The sequence below is a fragment of the Salvelinus fontinalis genome, chromosome 27 (genome assembly GCF_029448725.1).
Source record: "Salvelinus fontinalis isolate EN_2023a chromosome 27, ASM2944872v1, whole genome shotgun sequence".
Classification (NCBI taxonomy): Eukaryota; Metazoa; Chordata; class Actinopteri; order Salmoniformes; family Salmonidae; genus Salvelinus; species Salvelinus fontinalis.
In genome coordinates, this window is record NC_074691.1 from 28,737,057 (window position 1) to 28,757,928 (window position 20,872).

Sequence of the window (20,872 nt, forward strand, 5' to 3'; positions counted from 1 at the left end):
CTGTGTTGTGCTGATGCTGCTGCTGCCACCACCAGCTGTTTTGCTGTTTGGCGCGAAATGTTACTAGCGCGTGCGTGAGTGAGTGAGGCAATGAAGGTAAGTAAAACCCTTGGCGCCAGATATGCTGTAAGAATAGACAATCAGCCTAACTTTTGGTAGTGGCAGCCTTTAAAAAAAAAACGCATAAAGAGATGCTTTGTTACATTATCAGTCGTTATTTTTTGACTGTTCAAATGCTGTTGTTCCTTTTGAAAGTAGGACTGATTTGATAGCAATGGCAGAATATAATCAATAGGCATAATAGCAGATTTACAGCATGTAGTAGGCCTACCCCTACCACCAGGATCTGGGGAATGTACTTTGATTTTAATATATTTTGCGATTTATATTCCTATCATAGGCTATATATGTTGACAATGACCCTCATGAGACTGCACATTTAATGCACATAAAAATAATTCTAATTCACAGATAGCATAGGTGCAGTAGAAGGCGTATTCCTTTCCTCATGCGCAAACTCAAAAAACACCCCACCAAAACAGTGGTCCATTGCATGCCTGGCATCAACCACTCTGTGCGAGGGAGACAGGGAGAGAGAGAGTCGTGATACACTTGGTCTGACGCTGCGCTTCATTGTATCCTCAGCGAGCGTGTGTGTGTGTGTGTGTGGACGGTCCTACTTGCAGAATCCTTGGAACTGCATCAGTGATTTTCGACGAGGCTCATTTCTTCCCAAAGAAACCCCACCACAAGCCTCGACAAGACGTTTGACTAATAGTCTCTGTCCGCACATATAACCTACTCTGAAGAAGAGAGCAAAGACCAGTTAACTTCGCACTCTTGCAAGGTAAATATGTTTTATTTATTGTGGATTACAGTAAAATGCATAGTGAAACTTTCCCTCTATTCAATTATGATTTGTAAAGATAATCTTTATAAATCATTGCTAGATACATTATACTACAAACTAATACAGTTGTATTAAATAATTAGGTTAGGCTAAATGTATTTTACATTGGGGAAGCATGGCCCAATCTTCTTAAGAGGCTATATCATAATGGATCAACAGCAGGACTGCAAATCATATAATTTCATATTGTAGGCTATTTATTAAGAGAATACAGAAAACAATATGGCTCTTTATCTCCCAAACAAATAGCCTGGTACTGAATGGGGCGGGAGTGGTTTAGCCTACTTCACTGGTGGATTTTTCAAAAACAAAAGTATCAAGAGTAGCCTACAACTAGAAAAAGGCTACATGTCAATAGATACAGTTCATGTGTGGTGTTGTTTTCATTAATTTGCCAAATGCAATATATGACATTTTCAAATGCAATTGTAATGTGGCATTTTCCTCTGAGCTTTCTTTCCTCTGTTGTGATTCTGATGTAGTGCTTAGGGGATGCTGCCTCGCTCCTGGCACGTTTGTATGCGCTCACCCTGGCTGGGCTCGCGCTGGCTGGGCTGCAAGGATGGAACCATTTGATTTGCCGGGCGATGCTAGTTTAGAAACAAATGCATGCGTGGCATGGTGAAATTATGATAGAAATAATCCCAAAACTGAAAACTGACTTTTAAATGTAGATTTGTTTTATATCGTATGTCCTTTCATCTTAGACTGATATATTTTCTTAAAAACATGCTCTTTTTTGTGGTAGTGCTAAGAAATCATGATTGCAAGATTTGCAGTGCATATGAAACATGTCATCGATAGTGCTTGAATGTATAGATCTGAGCATCTGTTAATGTATGTGTGGGTGTTGTACTTCACTGGATTTTGACTCTCAAGGTCATTCTCTATTGGAAAATGATGGAAAAGGAACATGCTGTTACATTATGTGGCTGGTCAGTATACAGAGAGAGGAGGACTATTAGTTCATATTAGAGAATCAGCTGATGACTATACTTTGGTTAGTGGAGTTTAGCCAGTAACCAAAAGGTTGCTGGTTTGAATCCCTGAGTTGACTAGGTAAGAAATCTGCCAATGTGCCCTTGAGCAAGGCACTTAACCATAATTGCTCCTGTAAGTCTCTCTGGATAAGAGCGTCTGCTAAATGACTAAAATGTACTAAGAGGCTGCCCTAAGATCCTTAGAACCATGTACTATCTATTTGGCCCTGTCTCAGTGTACTGAGCGGATGACAACATGCTGCCCTCTGCAATGCACTGCAGACTTACTTCTTTGTAACCGAGTGGCACTATCTGGGTCTTTTGTCACCACTAACACAACTGCAGCAGTAGATTCAGACTATGATTTCAGGGAATTAGTCATTGTCAAGTAAAAGCATTTCCTTTTGGGGTGGCAGGTAGCCTAGCTGTTGAGCTTTGGGCCAGTAACCGAAAGGTTACTGGATCCAATCCCCGAGCTGACAAGGTACAAATCTGTCGTTCTGCCCCTGAACAAGGCAGTTAACCCACTGTTCCTTGGTAGGCCGTCATTGTAAATAAGAATTTGTTCTTAACTGACTTGCAATTTCCATTTTTTATTCTTCACATAATCTCTTCTCCTTCACATCATTACATTTAAATTTGAGTCATTTAGCAGATTTACAGGAGCTCAAGGGCACATCGACAGATTTTTCACCTAGTCGGGGATTCAAACTAGCGACCTTTCGGTTACTGGCTCAACGATCTTATCCACTAGGCTACCTGCCGCCCCATCTCTTCTACTCCTCCCTCCATTCACCTTTACATTGCATTTAACACCCATTCACTCATTGTCTGATGATGCTGCTGCTCTGAAATGGACCTGTAGGGAAGCAATAGAGACATTTTCCTCATCAGCGTAAAGCCTACTCCGCCGCCTAAGTCTCTTGACAACGGTGCTGTGTTCGAGTGCAATGCAAAACATGAGATTGGGGCATACAGGTGCACCTCTTGGAGCAGTCTGTACTCTGCTCCTCCGCCATTGTGTGAATGGAAGACCTTTTAAAGTGTCACACCTCTGAGTGGAGTAGCCCGGTAGTGGATTATACATGCTCATCATTGCTCACATGGGACTGATCTGTCTGGTGCTGCTGCTGCTGTCTTGAGGCCTATACTTCATTGAGAGTGACAGCACGTATTGTGACAAGGAAAACGTCACCAGTTTATATGTCTCAGAACATAGGCTACTGCTTGCTTCGAGAATACAGCACCATCTATCCCTGGATGTTTGTTATATGGGTAACTCTATGCTAACAACAACACAGCTTCTTCTGGAGATGTGCTTTGACTATCACTGTCAATATGTTCACTGGTTGCTGCAATGCTGGGTCAGGAGAATGATCATCTTATGTTTTCTTACACTGCTAGGCTACTACCTTTGCGTGTTCATAACATGGTCCTCTGTGTGTGTGTGTGTGTGTGTGTGTGTGTGTGTGTGTGTGTGTGTGTGTGTGTGTGTGTGTGTGTGTGTGTGTGTGTGTGTGTGTGTGTGTGTGTGTGTGTGTGTGTGTTCATAGCATGGTCCTGTGTGTGTTCATAGCATGGTCGTGTGTGTGTGTGTGTGTGTGTGTGTGTGTGTGTGTGTGTGTGTGTGTGTGTGTGTGTGTGTGTGTGTGTGTGTGTGTGTGTGTGTGTGTGTGTGTGTGTGTGTGTGTGTTCATAGCATGGTCCTGTGTGTGTGTTCATAGCATGGTCCTGTGTGTGTGTTCATTCCATGGTCCTGTGTGTGTGTTCAGTCCTCTTGTGCCCTAGTTAACAAGGATCCAGAGATAATTGACATTAGAGGCATGGAGATAGTAATGGCTGGATGGAAATGAGAACTATCCCCCCCAGCCTTTACTAGGGCTATACCATGGCCAGATTGATAGCCCACTGAGCTAAAGCATAGACATGGTTACTCATCACGAGAACACAGTTCTCCAAACTACGTCCACTACTTTGGGTACTCAGAAGGTGTGCTTAGAGTTGATATCTGTTCATTTTGATGATTTGTCATTAGAGTACAATCTCATTTCATGACATGAAAGTTCCAGAAATAGAGTAAGTAGAATGTCTTCTTCAGTTATTCTAAGAACCACAAGAAGAACATGATAGAGTTGTTTTTGGGGAAGGCAATCAGTATGTGCTTGTCAGAACTGCAAATGTGTTCATGACATAAAAATGGCAAGGGGCCTGGTGATGGTCTTTGATGTAGCCTAACAATCGCTACCTTGGCTTTCACTGAAGCCTTGTCACTTGGGTCAGCATTAAATAGAATATATTACAGTAATTAATTCACATTGTATACACTGAACAAAAATATAAACGCAACATGCAACTATTAAAAATATTTTAATTAGTTACAGTTGATACAAGGAAATCAGTCAATATTAAATAAATTCATTAGGCCCTAATCTATGGAGTTTACGTGACTGGAATACAGTTATGCATCTGTTAGTCACAGATACCTTAAAAAAAGGTAGGGGCATGGATCAGAAAACCAGTTAGTATCTAGTGTTAGCTTTTTGTGCTTAGGGAACATTTCTGGGATCTTTCATTTCAGCTCATGAAACATGGGACCAACTTTTTACATGTTGCGATTATATTTTTGTTCAGTGTAATTAACTCTCTTGTTCTGGCTCATGCTGCTTCCTCAGTACAATGAAAGAGTATGGGACATGGGACAGAGTATTTGTATCATAGCTACCTCACTCACTACAATGAAAGTGTATGAGACTTGACATCAGGGTTGTTTTGCCCCGCTCGTCAGTGCGAGCCAAGGCGCAGGTGATAGTGAGTGTACCCTCTACGTCTCAGGGGAATAGGCCATTGTACGCTGAGGTAATCTCCAAGGACAAAGAGCATCTATCTACTGCACTCCATAGATCAGAGAGGCTGACGTCCAGTTAATGTATCAGGCAATTTGAGGCCTCGCCTTGCACTAGGCTAGGTATTCTATTGGTGATGTCACACCGTTGTTATTCAGTTTTGTTCTGTGGCTAGCTCGCAATCTCTATCATTGTTTTTGTTGATGGCAATGTGATTGTGATTGTCTCGCTTGTCATGCATTGGGTTTTACCTCTAAACCATGAAATTCAATTAAATTATTTTTCGTTCTGAACTCTGTTATTAAGCGTTCGGTGTTGGGTGACTAATCATTTTTTTCTGTGGTTGTTTTCCCCTTAACATAGACAAAGTTAAAATGCTGCATGTCATTAAATCATCATCTGCAATGTATTATCTTCTAGAGAATACTTTTCGTCATATCTGTGATAATTGAATCAGAAATAATAGAATTGACCCTTTAAAGTGCTAGTTGTTTGTTTGCTACAGGATGCACCTAATTAATTGATATGGCTTTTCCGATGGTATCATATAATCTCTTTGTTTAATACGAGCAGAATGAATTTGAGCTCTTTCCCCCTTTTACATGAATCTAGAGTACTAAGAATTACACAACCATTACACATTGACAATAAAATCTCCAGATTTCAGATCTGCTTTCTCCGCTCGGGACCTTTTGTGATTCAGTGAGAGCATTGGTGACTAGTGAAAGGGGCCAGATTTTCTAAATGGTAAAAGTCACATTGTAGCATTGGATTTGTTGGCATGCTCGTTATGCTAATGACAGGTTTCTTAATGAACTAATCTGGCTGAATTAGAAGCAGTGTGTGTGTGTGTGTGTGTGTGTGTGTGTGTGTGTGTGTGTGTGTGTGTGTGTGTGTGTGTGTGTGTGTGTGTGTGTGTGTGTGTGTGTGTGTGTGTGTGTGTGTGTGTGTGTGTGTGTGTGTGTGTGAAGCAGTGTGAAGCAGTGTGAAGCAGTGTGAGCTGGGCTGGATACAGAGGCTGGGGTGCAAACAGCTGCAGGCTGTGGAGATAGGGCTAAGGCTAAGCAAAGGAGATAGGGCTAAGGCTAAGCAAAGGAGATAGGGCTAAGGCTAAGCAAAGGAGATAGGGCTAAGGCTAAGACAATGAGATAGGGCTAAGCAAAGGAGATCGGGCTAAGGCTAAGCAAAGGAGATTGGGCTAAGGCTAAGCAAAGGAGATAGGGCTAAGCAAGGGAGATCGGGCTAAGGCGAAGCAAAGGAGATTGGGCTAAGGCTAAGCAAAGGAGATAGGGCTAAGCAAAGGAGATCGGGCTAAGGCTAAGCAAAGGAGATTGGGCTAAGGCTAAGCAAAGGAGATAGGGCTAAGCAAGGGAGATCGGGCTAAGGCTAAGAAAAGGAGATAGGGCTAAGGCTAAGCAAGGGAGATAGGGCTAAGGCTAAGCAAAGGAGATAGGGCTAAGGCTAAGAAAAGGAGATAGGGCTAACCAAAGGAGATATGGCTAAGTAAGGGAGATCGGGCTAAGGCTAAGCAAAGGAGATTGGGCTAAGGCTAAGCAAAGTGGGCCGAAAGGGAAATTAGACACAAAGTCACAATTATGGCATCAGATCACAATAAAACAAACAACTCGAGACACTTAGCCTAACAATCTCAAGGAATTGCTGTTGGATACACACTCGTTTGCTAGTTAAATCTCCAGTGGTCTGACCTGGTGCATGTTTGTTGTTGAGTGATTGTAGATACTTAGGCGGAGCAGAAGTGATGGCATATACTTTATTTCCAGACAACCATGGATTTATTTTTGTTTTAATTATACAGAATGCGTTGGTGTAGCAGCCAGCTAAGGGGAGGTAGGCTACTCCCTAGTATATGTAAGATCTATCAATGTATCAAACGTCTTGGGTTAAAACATAAGACAATCATCGAAGCTATCCAGGAATATTCTTCGATCATCTGTGTTTTATCGTCCCTGGTGCAGCCAAATAGAGACATGGTATACAAATCCACACTTAGTGTTCAACATGATTACTTTTCCCTAAATATCACATAATCCATTGGATTGAGGTGATTTTTGATACATTACAGCCATTTTTAGCTACAGCTGGGTTGAGGTGGTGTTTAGAATATAATTACCCGTGCTAGAAAATTCTCCTTTCTTCAATTCAAGCCTGATGAAAGACTTTGCTGATACCTTTTAGAGATTTCTGTCAATGTTAGTCCAGACTGCCACAGGTATTTAACCTGTTCTGATAGAAAAATTATGTGTTCCATTCATTCTTTCCATACTTTCCAAAGTAATCAGGCACCATTCTTTCTTTCCATACAGACATTCTCAAAGAATAACTTTCCATTACTTTTTCTTCCTCTGACATTCTAAAATAATTCTCTTGCCATTCTTTTACAGATAAAATGGGAGCGAAAAACAGCAAGCTGACCCCAGAGGTGATGGAGGATCTGGTAAAGAGCACAGAATTTAACGAGCACGAGCTGAAACAGTGGTACAAAGGCTTCCTCAAAGACTGCCCCAGTGGACGACTCAATCTGGACGAGTTCCAACAACTCTATGTGAAGGTAGCTACAGAACACTGTCACTCTGCCAACATCTAAATGCACCCTATTCCCTATAAAGTGCCCTACTTTTGGCCAGAGCCCATCAGGATCTCATCAGAAGTAGTGCACTATATAGGGAATAAGTGTGCCATTTTGGATGCACACTGTCACTTTGCCAACATCTGCACAGACACAGACCCTTTTATCAGCAATATCTCCATAGAGTAGAGTAGAGCAGAGAAGAGAAGAGAAGAGAAGAATAGTACACTCTTTATTGGTGCGATAGGCCAATTGGTTTAGCAGTGGATTGAAATACATAAGGATAGATATAGGAGCCCCAAGGCTTGGTAGTTGAGGAAGTGATGTCGTACAAAATTCTTTCAATTTCTCCACAAGTGAATGTGTTCAAAAACCATACAACTCAATACTCTACAGAAATGTTGAGAACTAGCAGAAATGCAGAGGTTTTGGAGCTTTGTAAGTATAACAGAAGCATATGTCATCGCAGTGGCAAAGCAATCAAAACAACATGATCCTATGGCAAGCTCAATAACAGTACTGTAATTAGTAACGAGTACATTACAGTATGTGATATCACCCTCCTGTCTTATTCGTTCCCTCAGCTGTATCCATTATGTTATTCTTTCCCTCCTGTATCCGGGCAGGAAACTAATCGACGGTGAAGCAACTCAAGAACAACTCAAGAGCACTTTGATTATAATCTCCTTTAATATTTATCTCCTCATCTTTAGAGGGGCTCGGGGAGAAATTATTATTCACAGGCCATAAGGTGAGAAGAATTATATATTTTCTAGTCCTAAATACAGATAAGTTTAATGAAACTTTCAGTTAATTTTATATAGGTAAATGTAATCTTTATAATCTTCTATTTAAAGAATTGAAATAAGATTGTCAAGATCTTATAGCTACAGCCATGTATGAATATTGACCATTAGGGAAGTATCAGGCGTCTTGGAGTGTAGATTTGTTGTTAGTGGATGACAGTGCCTTCAGAAAGTATTCACACCCCTTGACTTTTTCCACATTTTGTTGTTTTACAGCCTGAGATTTTTTGTCACTGGTCTACACACATTACTCCGTAATGTCAAAGTGGAATTATGTTGTTAGAAATTTGTACAAATTCATGAAAAATGAAAACCTGAAATGTCTTGAGTCAATAAGTATTCAACCCCTATGTTATTGCAAGCCTAAATAGGATTACAAATGTGCTTAACAAGTCACATAATTTGTATTTATTTTCGTTCAAATATTTTTTATTGAACACACACAGGAATGGTGTATAGGTATAAAAGGCAGGTATACAATTTTTATCTAAACATAAAAGAGCAGACAGAAACAAAAAGACCCAGAGTTCTGGGTACAAAACAAATATTACAAAACAAGACATACAGAACAAGGATAGGTAGAAAGAAAGAGGGTAGGTGTCACCCCCCACTTATTCCCCCCCTTTATCCCTCCCCCACTTCTTCCCCCCCTTTAGTATTTATTTTTATTTAACCTTTATTTAACTAGGCAAATTGTTATTTACAATGACGGCCTACCCCGGTCAAACCCTAACCCGGACGACGCTGGGCCAATTGTGCGACGCCCTATGGGACTCCCAATCACGGCCGGTTGTGATACAGCCTGGAATCGAACCAGGGTAGGTAGTGACGCCTCTAGCACTTAGATGCAGTGCCTTAATACACATTATGGTGTGTTGTGTGTAGATGGGTGAGAGAAAAATTCTATTGAATCAATTTTGAATTCAGGCTGTAACTGTCACGACTTCCGCTGAAGTCGGTTCCTCTCCTTGTTCGGGCGGCGTTCGGCGGTCGACGTCACCGGTCTTCTAGCCATCGCCAATCCACTTTTCATTTTCCATTTGTTTTGTCTTGTTTTCCCGCACACCTGGTTTACATTCCCTCATTATTTTACGTGTATTTAACCCTCTGTTCCCCCCATGTCTGTGTGTGGAATTGTTTGTTGTTACGTGTATGTGCACGTCAGACTGGTTTGCGCCGGGTTATGTCAACCCATATTTGTTTATTGTTCTTAGTGCCGTGTGTCTGTTCGCCGTAATAAAGGGGCTCCGTTTGGCTACCCAATTCTGCTCTCCTGCGCCTGACTTCCCTGCAGCCAGCTACGCATACCTTACAGAATTCCACACCCGAGTATGGAGTCAGCAGGAGCAGGTACCTCTGGTAGCGGAGTCGAGGAGCGCGTCCGGGAGCACACAGCGGTGATTCACCATCTCTGCGCCGCCATTGACTGCGTCGTCCAGACGATGGACCGCTGGGAGAGACAGGGAGTCCCTCCAGCGCCCCCACCAGCACAACAGGGGTCTCCACTACTCACCCCCTCCACACCCAGTTTGCGCCGGGTTATGTCAACCCATATTTGTTTATTGTTCTTAGTGCCGTGTGTCTGTTCGCCATAATAAAGGGGCTCCGTTTGGCTAGCCAATTCTGCTCTTCTGCGCTTGACTTCCCTGCAGCCAGTTATGCATACCTTACAGTAACAAAAGCAAATTTGGAATAAGTCAAAGGGTAAGAATACTTTTTGAAGGCACTGTATAGGTACTGACATCCTAACCCTGGTCGGTCGTCTCAGGAAATGCCCCATAATGAAAGATGTAAAACCATGTTAGAGAGTATCTAAAGGCATGGCTAGAAATATCAATGCACCTAATTCCCTATCGGTCAAAGTCAAACGTTGTGCACTCAAGAGGGAATAGGGTGCCATTTTGTGATGCACACCTAGTCTGCATTAGCTAAGAGGCTTCAGAAAACGCCACAAGACAAAGACACATAACCAAATATCTATGGTGTAGGCCTACATGTACACCCTCGTAGCCCCAATTGGGGTTCTTTGTGACAGGCTGACAGCGTGTATGAACATCTACACGCTGGAGACCGTCTTACTATAATTGACAACCAATGCATTGAGTGCACTGTGGATGAAACTGATGTACCGTACAGAGTGGTGTTCCAAAGAGGTCTCAGAGGCTGATGGCTGCAGGCAAGTTAACCTTTCGCAGCGTCATATTGTGTTTCCAGGCAACAGGATATCAGTGAAAGGGTTTTATTTAAATCCAAAGGCTCTGATAGTGAGAACATTGATTACATCACATTAGCTGGACAGACTGTTCTTCTGAAAAGGAATGGTGTGTGTGTGTGTGTCCCCGCATTCACTTGTGTGTGTCCCAATGGGTGTGTGTGTATGCACTCATGTGTGTGTGTGTGCATGCTGCCTCACGTGTGTGTGTGTCCCAATGATGTGCGTGTGTGTGTTTGTGTGTGAAGGTATGTTCGGTGTGATTTAGGTAATTTCAGTGACTGTGAGTGAGTGGGTGATCAAATCAAAATCTAATCTAATTTTATTGTCACTTGCAGATGTTATTGCGGTGTAATGTAGAGGTCGACCGATTATGATTTTTCAACGCCGATACCGATACCGATTATTGGAGGACCAAAAAAGACGAAACCGATTAATCGGCCGATTTTTATATATATATATTTGTATTAATGACAATTACAACAGTACTGAATGAAATATGAACAATTATTTTAACTTAATATAATACATAAATACAAATCTATTTAGTCTCAAATAAATAATGAAAGATGTTTGGTTTACATAATGCAAAAACACAGTGTTGGAGAAGAAAGTAAAAGTGCAATATTTGCCATGTAAAAAAGCTAATGTTCAAGTTCCTTGCTCAGAACATGAGAACATATGAAAGCTGGTGGTTCCTTTTAACATGAGTCTTCAATATTCCCAGTTAAGAAGTTTTAGGTTGTAGTTATTAGTAACACACTACGTCGTCATGGATTAAAATCCTGCAGCGCACGCAAGGTACCCCTGCTCAAGTCAGCGCATGTCCAGGCCCATCTGACATTTGCCAATGACCATCTGGATGATCCAGAGGAGGAACGGGAGAAGGTCATGTGGTCTGATGAGACAAAAATAGAGCTTTTTGGTCTAAACTCCACTCGCCGTGTTTGGAGGAAGAAGAAGGATGAGTACAACCCCAAGAACACCATCCCAACCGTGAAGCATGGAGGTGGAAACATCATTCTTTGGGGATGCTTTTATGCAAAGGCGGACATGACGACTGCACCGTATTGAGGGGAGGATGGATGGGGCCATGTATCGCGAGATCTTGGCCAACAATCTCCTTCCCTCAGTAAGAGCATTGAAGATGGGTCGTGGCTGGGTCTTCCAGCATGACAACGACCTGAAACACACAGCCAGGGAAACTAAGGAGTGGCTCCGTAAGAAGCATCTCAAGGTCCTGGAGTGGCCTAGCCAGTCTCCAGACCTGAACCCAATAGAAAATCTTTGGAGGGAGCTGAAAGTCCGTATTGCCCAGCGACAGCCCCGAAACCTGAAGGATCTGGAGAAGGTCTGTATGGAGGAGTGGGACAAAATCCCTGCTGCAGTGTGTGCAAACCTGGTCAAGAACTACAGGAAATGTATGATCTCTGTAATTGCAAACAAAGGTTTCTGTACCAAATATTAAGTTCTGCTTTTCTGATGTATCAAATACTTATGTCATGCAATAAAATGCAAGTTAATTAGTTAAAAATCATACAATGTGATTTTCTGGATTTTTTTAGATTCCGTCTCTCACAGTTGAAGTGTACCTATGATAAAAATTACAGACCTCTACATGCTTTGTAAGTAGGAAAACCTGCAAAATCGGCAGTGTATCAAATACTTGTTCTCCCCACTGTATATATATATATATTATTAGAGGTCGACCGATTATGATTTTTCAACGCTGATACCGATACCGATTATTGGAGTACCAAAAAAAGCCGATACCGTTTAATCGGCCGATTTTTATATACATATTTGTAATAATGACAATTACAACAATACTGAATTAACACTTTTATTTTTGTCACGTTCCTGACCTGTTTTCTGTTGTTTTGTATGTGTTTAGTTGGTCAGGACGTGAGCTGGGTGGGAATTCTATGTTGTGTGTCTAGTTTGTCTGTTTCTATGTCAGCCTAGTGTGGGTTCTCAATCAGAGACAGATGGTAGTCGTTGTCTCTGATTGAGACTCATATGGGAGGCTTGTTTTGTGTTGGGATTTTGTGGGTGTTTGTTACCTGTCTCTGTGTTTGTGTTCTGCACCAGATAGGTCTGTATCGGTTTTGCACATTTGTTATTTTGTATGTTGTTTGTAGTGTTTCACTTGTTCTGGTATTAAACATGTTTAACACTAGCCACGCTGCACTTTGGTCCTCTCCTTCACCCCTGGAAGAAAACCTTTACAATTTTAACTTAATATAATACATCAATAAAATCAATTTAGTGTCAAATAAATAATGAAACATTTTCAATTTGGTTGAAATAATAATGCAAATAATGCAAAAACAAAGTGTTGGAGAAGAAAGTAAAAGTGAAATATTTGCCATGTAAATAAGCTAACGTTTAAGTTCCTTGCTCAGAACATGAGAACAAATGAAAGCTGGTGGTTCCTTTTAACATGAGTCTTCAATATTCCCAGGTAAGAAGTTTTAGGTTGTAGTTATTATAGGAATTATAGGACTATTTCTCTCTATATCATTTGTATTTCATATACCTTTTGACTATTGGATGTTCTCATAGGCACTATAGTATTGCCAGCCTAATCTCAGGAGTTGATAGGCTTGAAGTCATAATTATCGCTGTGTTTCAAGCATTGCGAAGAGCTGCTTGCAAACGCAGGAAAGTGCTGTTTGAATGAATGCTTATGAGCCTGCTGCTGCCTACCACCGCTCAGTCAGACTGCTCTATCAAATATCATATCATAGACTTAATTCTAATATAATAAACACACAGAAATACGAGCCTTAGGTCATTAATATGGTGAAATCCGGAAACTATCATTTCAAAAACAAAACGTTTATTCTTTCAGTGAAATACGGAACCGTTCCGTATTTTATCGAACAGGTGGCATCCATAAGTCTAAATATTGCTGTTACATTGCACAACCTTCAATGTTATGTCATAATTATGTAAAATTCTGGCAAAATAATTACGGTCTTTGTTAGGAAGAAATGGTTTACACACAGTTCGCAACGAGCCAAGCGGCCCAAACTGCTGCATATACCCTGACTCTGCTTGCACAGAACTCAAGAGAAGTGACACAATTTCCCTAGTTAATATTGCCTGCTAACATGAATGTCTTTTAACTAAATATGCAGGTTTAAAAATATATACTTGTGTATTGATTTAAAAAAAGGCATGGATGTTTATGGTTAGATACATTGGTGCAACGACAGTGCTTTTTTGCGAAAGCGTTTTTGTTAAATCATCACCCGTTTGGCGAAGTAGGCTGTGATTCGATGATAAATTAACAGCCACCGCATTGATTATTTGCAACGCAGGACAAGCTAGTTAAACTAGTAATATCATCAACCATGTGTAGTTAACTAGTGATTATGTTATTATTGTTTTTTATAAGATAAGTTTAATGCTAGCTAGCAGCTTACCTTGGCTCCTTGCTGCACTCGCGTAACAGGTGGTCAGCCTGCCACGCAGGTTCCTTGTGGAGTGCAATGTAATCGGCCATAATCGGCATCCAAAAATGCCAATTACCGATTGTTATGAAAACTTGAAATCGGACCTAATTAATCGGCCATGATTAATCGGTCGTCCTCTAGTGTAGTGAAATGCTTGTACAGTGCAGATAATTTCCAAAAAATTGACAAAAATACACGCAATACACAACCTAAAAGTAAAGAATGGAATTAAGGAACATGGTACAAACATTGATAGAAGGGAGATCAGGGCAGTCGGCCGTGACATCATGCCTTTGATTCGTTCACATTCCATCCACCTGAGCCAACTGTCCAGATGCCATTTCTGTCACTGTGCTAAATACTGACTTATTATATGTCTATTGAGTCCCAGTGTGCTCAAATAGGCTAGGTTAAAACAGGGTTAAATCTTTATTTTCAGTCTCTTCCTTTTCATTTCAACTGCGTTTGTAGTGGCAATAATTTTGTCTGCGTCAAGGGAGTGAACGCTTTTTGAGTGAGCACAATATCAGTGCATGTTGAGGGCTTTGGTGCTTTTTTCCCTCTCTGTGGTGGTAGATTCTATTTCTATTCTACGTGTGTAGCTCCGTACCAATGAATTCCAATTATAGTTTTCTAGACTGAACTCAGAAATCGATCAGCTGTATAGATTGAGTTGCGCTATTGTGAGCACAATGAACTGCTAGCATGTTGTTTTCAACTTAAGCTAATGAGTGTTGACGGCAGGGGTGTCTGGACTGGGTTTGGAATGGGATACATTGAAGTAAGAAAGTGTACAATTTAGAATGTTGGACAGTGGTTTAACAGTAGACAAAATGTCAGTGGTAGTATCATTAAAAAAGGTCATTATGGTTGGTGATTATTACGTCATTGGCTTCCATCAAAACACAGTGAAAACACGTTGCTCTGAGCTGAATTTCAGTCTTGAAGGAGATGAGTAGTATGTAATCCCAGTGTACAGAAGATACTGTACAACTACATTTTCAGTGACATTTTACTTTTGAGTTTTAAGTAGATGGTGTGGCATTCCACACACACACACACACACACACACACACACACACACACACACACACACACACACACACACACACACACACACACACACACACACACACACACACACACACACACACACACACACACAGAGAGAGAGCCTAGGGTCCATGGTGATGACAGTAGTGTCAGGTAAGTGACTGGGCTGCCAGTGTGTGTTTGTTCTTTTTGTGATGATATAGATGTTACTGTGTCATCAGTGATAAGTTGCAGAGTAATGGACTTAATGTATGATTCCTGCTGAATACAGCTATCAGACTGTAATTGGCCTGAGGGTAGCATATGCACTGGGTTGTACAGCACCATGCAGAAGACTTTATAGTGACATCACCAACACCCCATACAGCACCATGCAGAAGCCTTTATAGTGACATCACCAACCACCCATACATCACCATGCAGAAGACTTTATAGTGACATCACCAACACTCCATATAGCACCATGCAGAAGACTTTATAGTGACATCACCAACACCCCATATAGCACCATGCAGAAGACTTTATAGTGACATCACAAACACCCCATACATCACCATGCAGAAGACTTTATAGTGACATCACAAACACCCCATACAGCACCATGCAGAAGCCTTTATAGTGACATCACCAACACCCCATACAGCACCATGCAGAAGACTTTATAGTGACATCACCAACCACCCATACATTACCATGCAGAAGACTTTATAGTGACATCACCAACACCCCATACAGCACCATGCAGAAGACTTTATAGTGACATCACCATCACCCCATACAGCACCATGCAGAAGACTTTATAGTGACATCACCAACACCCCATACAGCACTATGCAGAAGACTTTATAGTGACATCACCAACACCCCATACAGCACCATGCAGGAACTTAATCGCTCTCTACACAGCAGGCAATCACACAGATCGAATCACCCCCCCCTCCCCCCACACACACTGATGGAAACCTATCCCTAACACTGCACCACACCAGGACACACAGCGCAGTGCCCTGACCTGGATTGATGGGCTGGATAGATAGATTCTGGTTTGGCGATTCTCACTTCAATACCTGCAGGGCGTTTGATGTGTGTGTGTGGTGTGTTTCTGTGTGTGTGTGTGTGTGTGTGTGTGTGTGTGTGTGTGTGTGTGTGTGTGTGTGTGTGTGTGTGTGTGTGTGTGTGTGTGTGTGTGTGTGTGTGTGTGTGTGTGTGTGTGTGTGTGTGTGTGTATGTGTGACCCACCCCCTCTCCCAGACAGTCCCAGCATTACTATCATAAGTTTGTAATTAATGACCTTGTTGGACGCTTTTATTTCCACAAATGGAAACAGTCCTATGGTCAGTGACTGACAGAGACGAGGGCAGCAGCAATCCATAATATGACGAGGGATGTAATAATGTGATCAGATGTTTGATAGACAGGACGTCATACCACCATGACAGATGCTGTATGTTACACTCTGTCTTTGTCACTGGTACTAGTAAGAGGTCTGGAGAGCAGACACTGGCTTAAAGGTGCAATCTGCAATATTACCTGCTGTTCAATAATGATGAAGCCTATACCAATTGAATCTTGAGGAAAATAACTTAGAAATGCCTGATGAGATTAGTACAACAGTTTTACTCCATCATTTTTTACTACATTGTTTGTAAAGCCTTTCCTGAAAATCAAATGAGGGATTGTGCCTTTAAGCCATTAGATCTCTCTGCAAGGGTGGATGTGTGTAGAGAGACGTGTCTACAGGGCCTGGGTGCATCTGTAACGGATGTGAAATGGCTAGCTAGTTAGCGGGTACGCGCTAATAGCGTTTCAATCGGTTGCATCACTTGCTCTGAGACTTGAAGTAGGGTTTCCCCTTGCAGAGGGGCCCTCTGCAAGGGCCGCGGCTTTTGTGGAGCGATGGGTAACGATGCTTCGTGGGTGATCGTTGTTGATGTGTGCAGAGGGTTCCTGGTTCGCGCCCGAGGTCGGGGCGAGGGGACGTACTAAAGTTATACTGTTACATTGATGCTGTTGACCCGGATTACTGGTTGCTGCGGAAAAGGAGGAGGTCGAAAGGGGGGTGAGTGTAACGGATGTGAAATGGCTAGCTAGTTAGCGGGAATGCGCTAATAGCGTTTCAATCGGTTACGTCACTTGCTCTGAGACTTGAAGTAGGGTTTCCCCTTGCTCTGCAAGGGCCGTGGCTTTTGTGGAGCGATGGGTAACGATGCTTCGTGGGTGACTGTTGTTGATGTGTGCAGAAGGTCCCTGGTTCGCGCCCGAGGTCGGGGCAAGGGGACGTACTAAAGTAATACTGTTACACATCTCTCTCTCTCTCTCTCTCTCTCTCTCTCTCTCTCTCTCTCTCTCTCTCTCTATGTCTGTAGAGGCGGTGGTCTAAAATTAGTGGCTGTCATTTGAAGCGCTCACAATCCATGCTCCATCACTGTCACAAAAGAGGAAGAATTGAAAAAACTTCTATACTTTTCACTTTATTCTGTCTGAACTGGAGTCATTGCTTCGTATTTTGTACAGCAGTGGAACTCTCAGTGTGAGGTGCTGCATGAACAGAGACACAACATTGGGGGAGGGGAGGGTACTGTGCTGGGCGAGGGGAGGGTATGGGCTAGGGGGGGTACTGGGCTGGGCGAGGGTACTGGGCTAGGGGAGGGTACTGGGCTGGGCGAGGGGAGGAGAAGGTACTGTGCGAGGGGAGGGGAGGGTACTGGGCTGGGCGAGTGGAGGGTACTGGGCTGGGCGAGGGGAGGTTACTGGGCTAGGGGAGGGTACACGGGGCGAGGGGAGGAGATACTGGGCTAGGGGGTGGGAGGGTACTGGTCTGTGCGCGGGGAGGGGAGGTACTGGTCTGTGCGCGGGGAGGGGAGGGTACTGGGCTGGGCGAGGGTAGGGGAGGGGACTGGGCTGGGCGAGGGGAGGGGGGGTACTGTGCTGGGCGAGGGGAGGTTACTGGGCTAGGGGAGGGGAGGGTACTGGGTTTGGTGGGGGGAGGGGAGAGTACTGGGCTGGGCGAGGCGAGGGTACTGGGCTATGGGAGGGGAGGATACTGGGTGAGGGGAGGTGAGGGTACTGGGCTATGGGAGGGGAGGGCACTGGGCTAGGGGAGGTGAGGGTACTGGGCTAGGGGAGGAGAGGGTACTGGTCTAGGGGAGGGGAGGGTACTGGTCTAGGGGAGGGGAGGGTACTGGGCTGTGGGAGGGGAGAGTACTTGGCTGGGGGAGGGGAGGGTACTGGGCTGGGCGAGGGGAGGGTACTGGGCTGGGGGAGGGGAGGGTACTGGGCTGGGGAAGGGGAGGGTACTGGCACTTCAATCAAATCAATCAAAATGTAGTGATATGCTTTAATGATCTAGGACTTGGCATCAATGATATATTGTCTTTCACTTTTTCAACCAGTGTCTGTCAGAGTTTGTTTAGCTATGGCCACTTGAGACAAGCTAAAAAGCCTTTATATAATAATGTGTGTCTGTGCATGTGTGTTGTGCGTGTGGGGGCATACTGTATGTGTGTGTGTGCAGGTCTGGAGCAGTAAAGTAGAGGGGGGTTGTGCTGTGTTGTGCCAGCCAGGCCTTGTTATCCCGCAGGCCAACTGCACATCTAATTCAATCACAAGAGAAAGGGCAACATACCCATCCACTGCTCCTCTGACTATAGAAATGGAAAGAGGGTGTGGGAGAGAGAGAAAGAAACACAGAGAGAGATGGGGGGGTGAGAGAGAGAGAGAAGGGGAGGGGATGTGAGAGGGTGGAGGAAGGGTGAGAGAGGGAGAGAGAGTTAGATGCTACACTAAATAGGTTGATGGTGTGAACTGAACTCTCTCTTTTTAATTAACTTCATAACAATTGAATGCTCTCTTAATTAGTGTTCCCTGTCATTAAATATATGTGGTGTGATTTTAACGATGGTAGGAGACGTGAGGAGACATTAGTTAGAAAAATCCAATGTTATGTTACATAATGCATCATGAAGCTGGTTAACTTGTGGCGTGTTAAGTAAAGCCTATATTGTGAGCATGGCTCTTGCAATGCCAGTATAGTGGGTTCGATTCCCGGGACAAAACGTATGTAGAAAATGTATGCACATAAAAGCTACTGCTAAATGGCATATATTTTAATTATGACTAGATGCTTCACATGTACATGTAGCAGATGGAGAGCTGTAAAACTCACTCCTCAGCCTTAAATGTCGCCCCTTGTGCAAATGAAGAAGATATCTGGTAGCCACTTCAAGGGTTAGGGTAAGAAACTAGGGCTGTCCCCTGGTCTACCTGACAGCCACTAAAAGCTGAGTCAGAGGGATGGATGCTGGCATTTTGGATGGCCCTCCTTCCTGTGCTTCCTCTCTCACTGCCCCCCTCTGCTGGCTGATAAACACACTGACAGTATCGTGCCGAGATGATGACCAGGGTGAAGTTTCTCCTAGTTACTGATGTAGGATCAACCCCAACTTTAACCATTAGTGGGGAAAATGCCAAACTGATCCAAGACCAGCGTCTAGGGGCAACTTCACCCTACTCCCATGGGCTATGCTGAACACTTTTGTTTCATAATGCTGAAACAAACAAACACCTTCACTTACTAGCTGGTTAATACAGAGAGAAGCAATAATACTGATAAAATAATCTGACATCGCCGTGTTATTTCATTTAGTGACTTCCCCTTAGAAGGCTTTCACAATCAGCATCTCATTTTTCAAGAACTGAATGATCCTAAGAGACTTTGGACAAAAGTTACTTGCATAATACTTGCATTTAGAGTGCATCCAAATTGAACCCTCTTCACTAAATACTGTAGTGCACTACCATTGATCAGCTCCCTGGTCAAAATGAGTGAACTATATGGGGAGTAGCGTGCCATTTGGGATAGTCAGTTTGTTGACACTATAATGTGGTTAGAATTCCAACCTTATCTTTCCATCCTCCCTGCTGTTTTAGAGGATATCTGTAGTGTATAGTTTTTTCTTTAATCTGTCTTAATTAGCTTGGTATTTTCTCATGTTTCCATTATGGTGGATACTGGGGAGTGGGTGCACTGCTGTGAACTCTTTCCCTGTAGCCTCATCGCTCTCTCTCTCCGTGTGTGTGTGTGTGTGTGTGTGTGTGTGTGTGTGTGTGTGTGTGTGTGTGTGTGTGTGTGTGTGTGTGTGTGTGTGTGTGTGTGTGTGTGTGTGTGTGTGTGTGTGTGTGTGTGTGGTTGTGTGGTTGTGTGGTTGTGTGGTTGTGTGTGTGTGGTTGTGTGGTTGTGTGTGTGTGGTTGTGTGCGTGAGTTTTATAACTGAGACTGGGGTCCCGAAGGGTGCTGGCTGGCTATGCTGCCCGAGTTTAGCTCTCCTCTCTCTCTCTCCGCTCTCTCTCTCTCTCTCCTCTCCCTGCCTTACATGTCACTGACTTTTATGTAAGAGCTCAGAATGCATCTTAGAGCCCCCATCGGTAGGTCGGTCAGTCGGTTGCGCAAAACTTGAAACATCCAAATGATTGATGCTGGATTATGCATGTACTCAGCAGCCCTCTCTCTCTCTTTCTGCTCTGTGAACAAGCCAGCGTCTTTGTGTGAGAGATGCGCTGGCAGGACAAGGCGTTGCGTCTCAAATGGCACTCTAGTCCTTGTATAGTGCACTACTTTTGATCAGGGCCCATAAGGATACAACCAAGGTTAACATTTATATGCCTTAACATGCTAACAGCTCCCTCTCCCTGCCAACAGCTATATGCAGTAACATGCTAACAGCTCCCGCTCCCTGCCAACAGCCATATGCAGTAACATGCTAACAGCTCCCTCTCCCTGCCAACAGCTATATGCAGTAACATGCTAACAACTCCCTCTCCCTGCCAACAGCTATATTTTTATTTATTTTTATTTATTTCACCTTTATTTAACCAGGTAGGCTAGTTGAGAACAAGTTCTCATTTGCAACTGCGACCTGGCCAAGATAAAGCATAGCAGTGTGAACAGACAACAACACAGAGTTACACATGGAGTAAACAATAAACAAGTCAATAACATGGTAGGAAAAAGAGAATCTATA

The 20,872-nt window shown here is 43.2% G+C and overlaps 1 protein-coding gene across 1 annotated transcript in view; it reads left to right on the forward strand.

Moving 5' to 3' along the window:
• The first annotated feature begins 548 nt into the window (after positions 1–548).
• Positions 549–20,872, forward strand: part of LOC129825395 (visinin-like protein 1) — a 46,867-nt gene continuing 26,543 nt past the window's right edge. The window contains exons 1-2 of the mRNA XM_055885483.1: positions 549–847; positions 7,136–7,302. Coding sequence (XP_055741458.1) covers positions 7,141–7,302 — 162 coding nt within the window. The 5' untranslated portion in view covers positions 549–847; positions 7,136–7,140. The remainder of the gene's footprint in view (positions 848–7,135; positions 7,303–20,872) is intronic.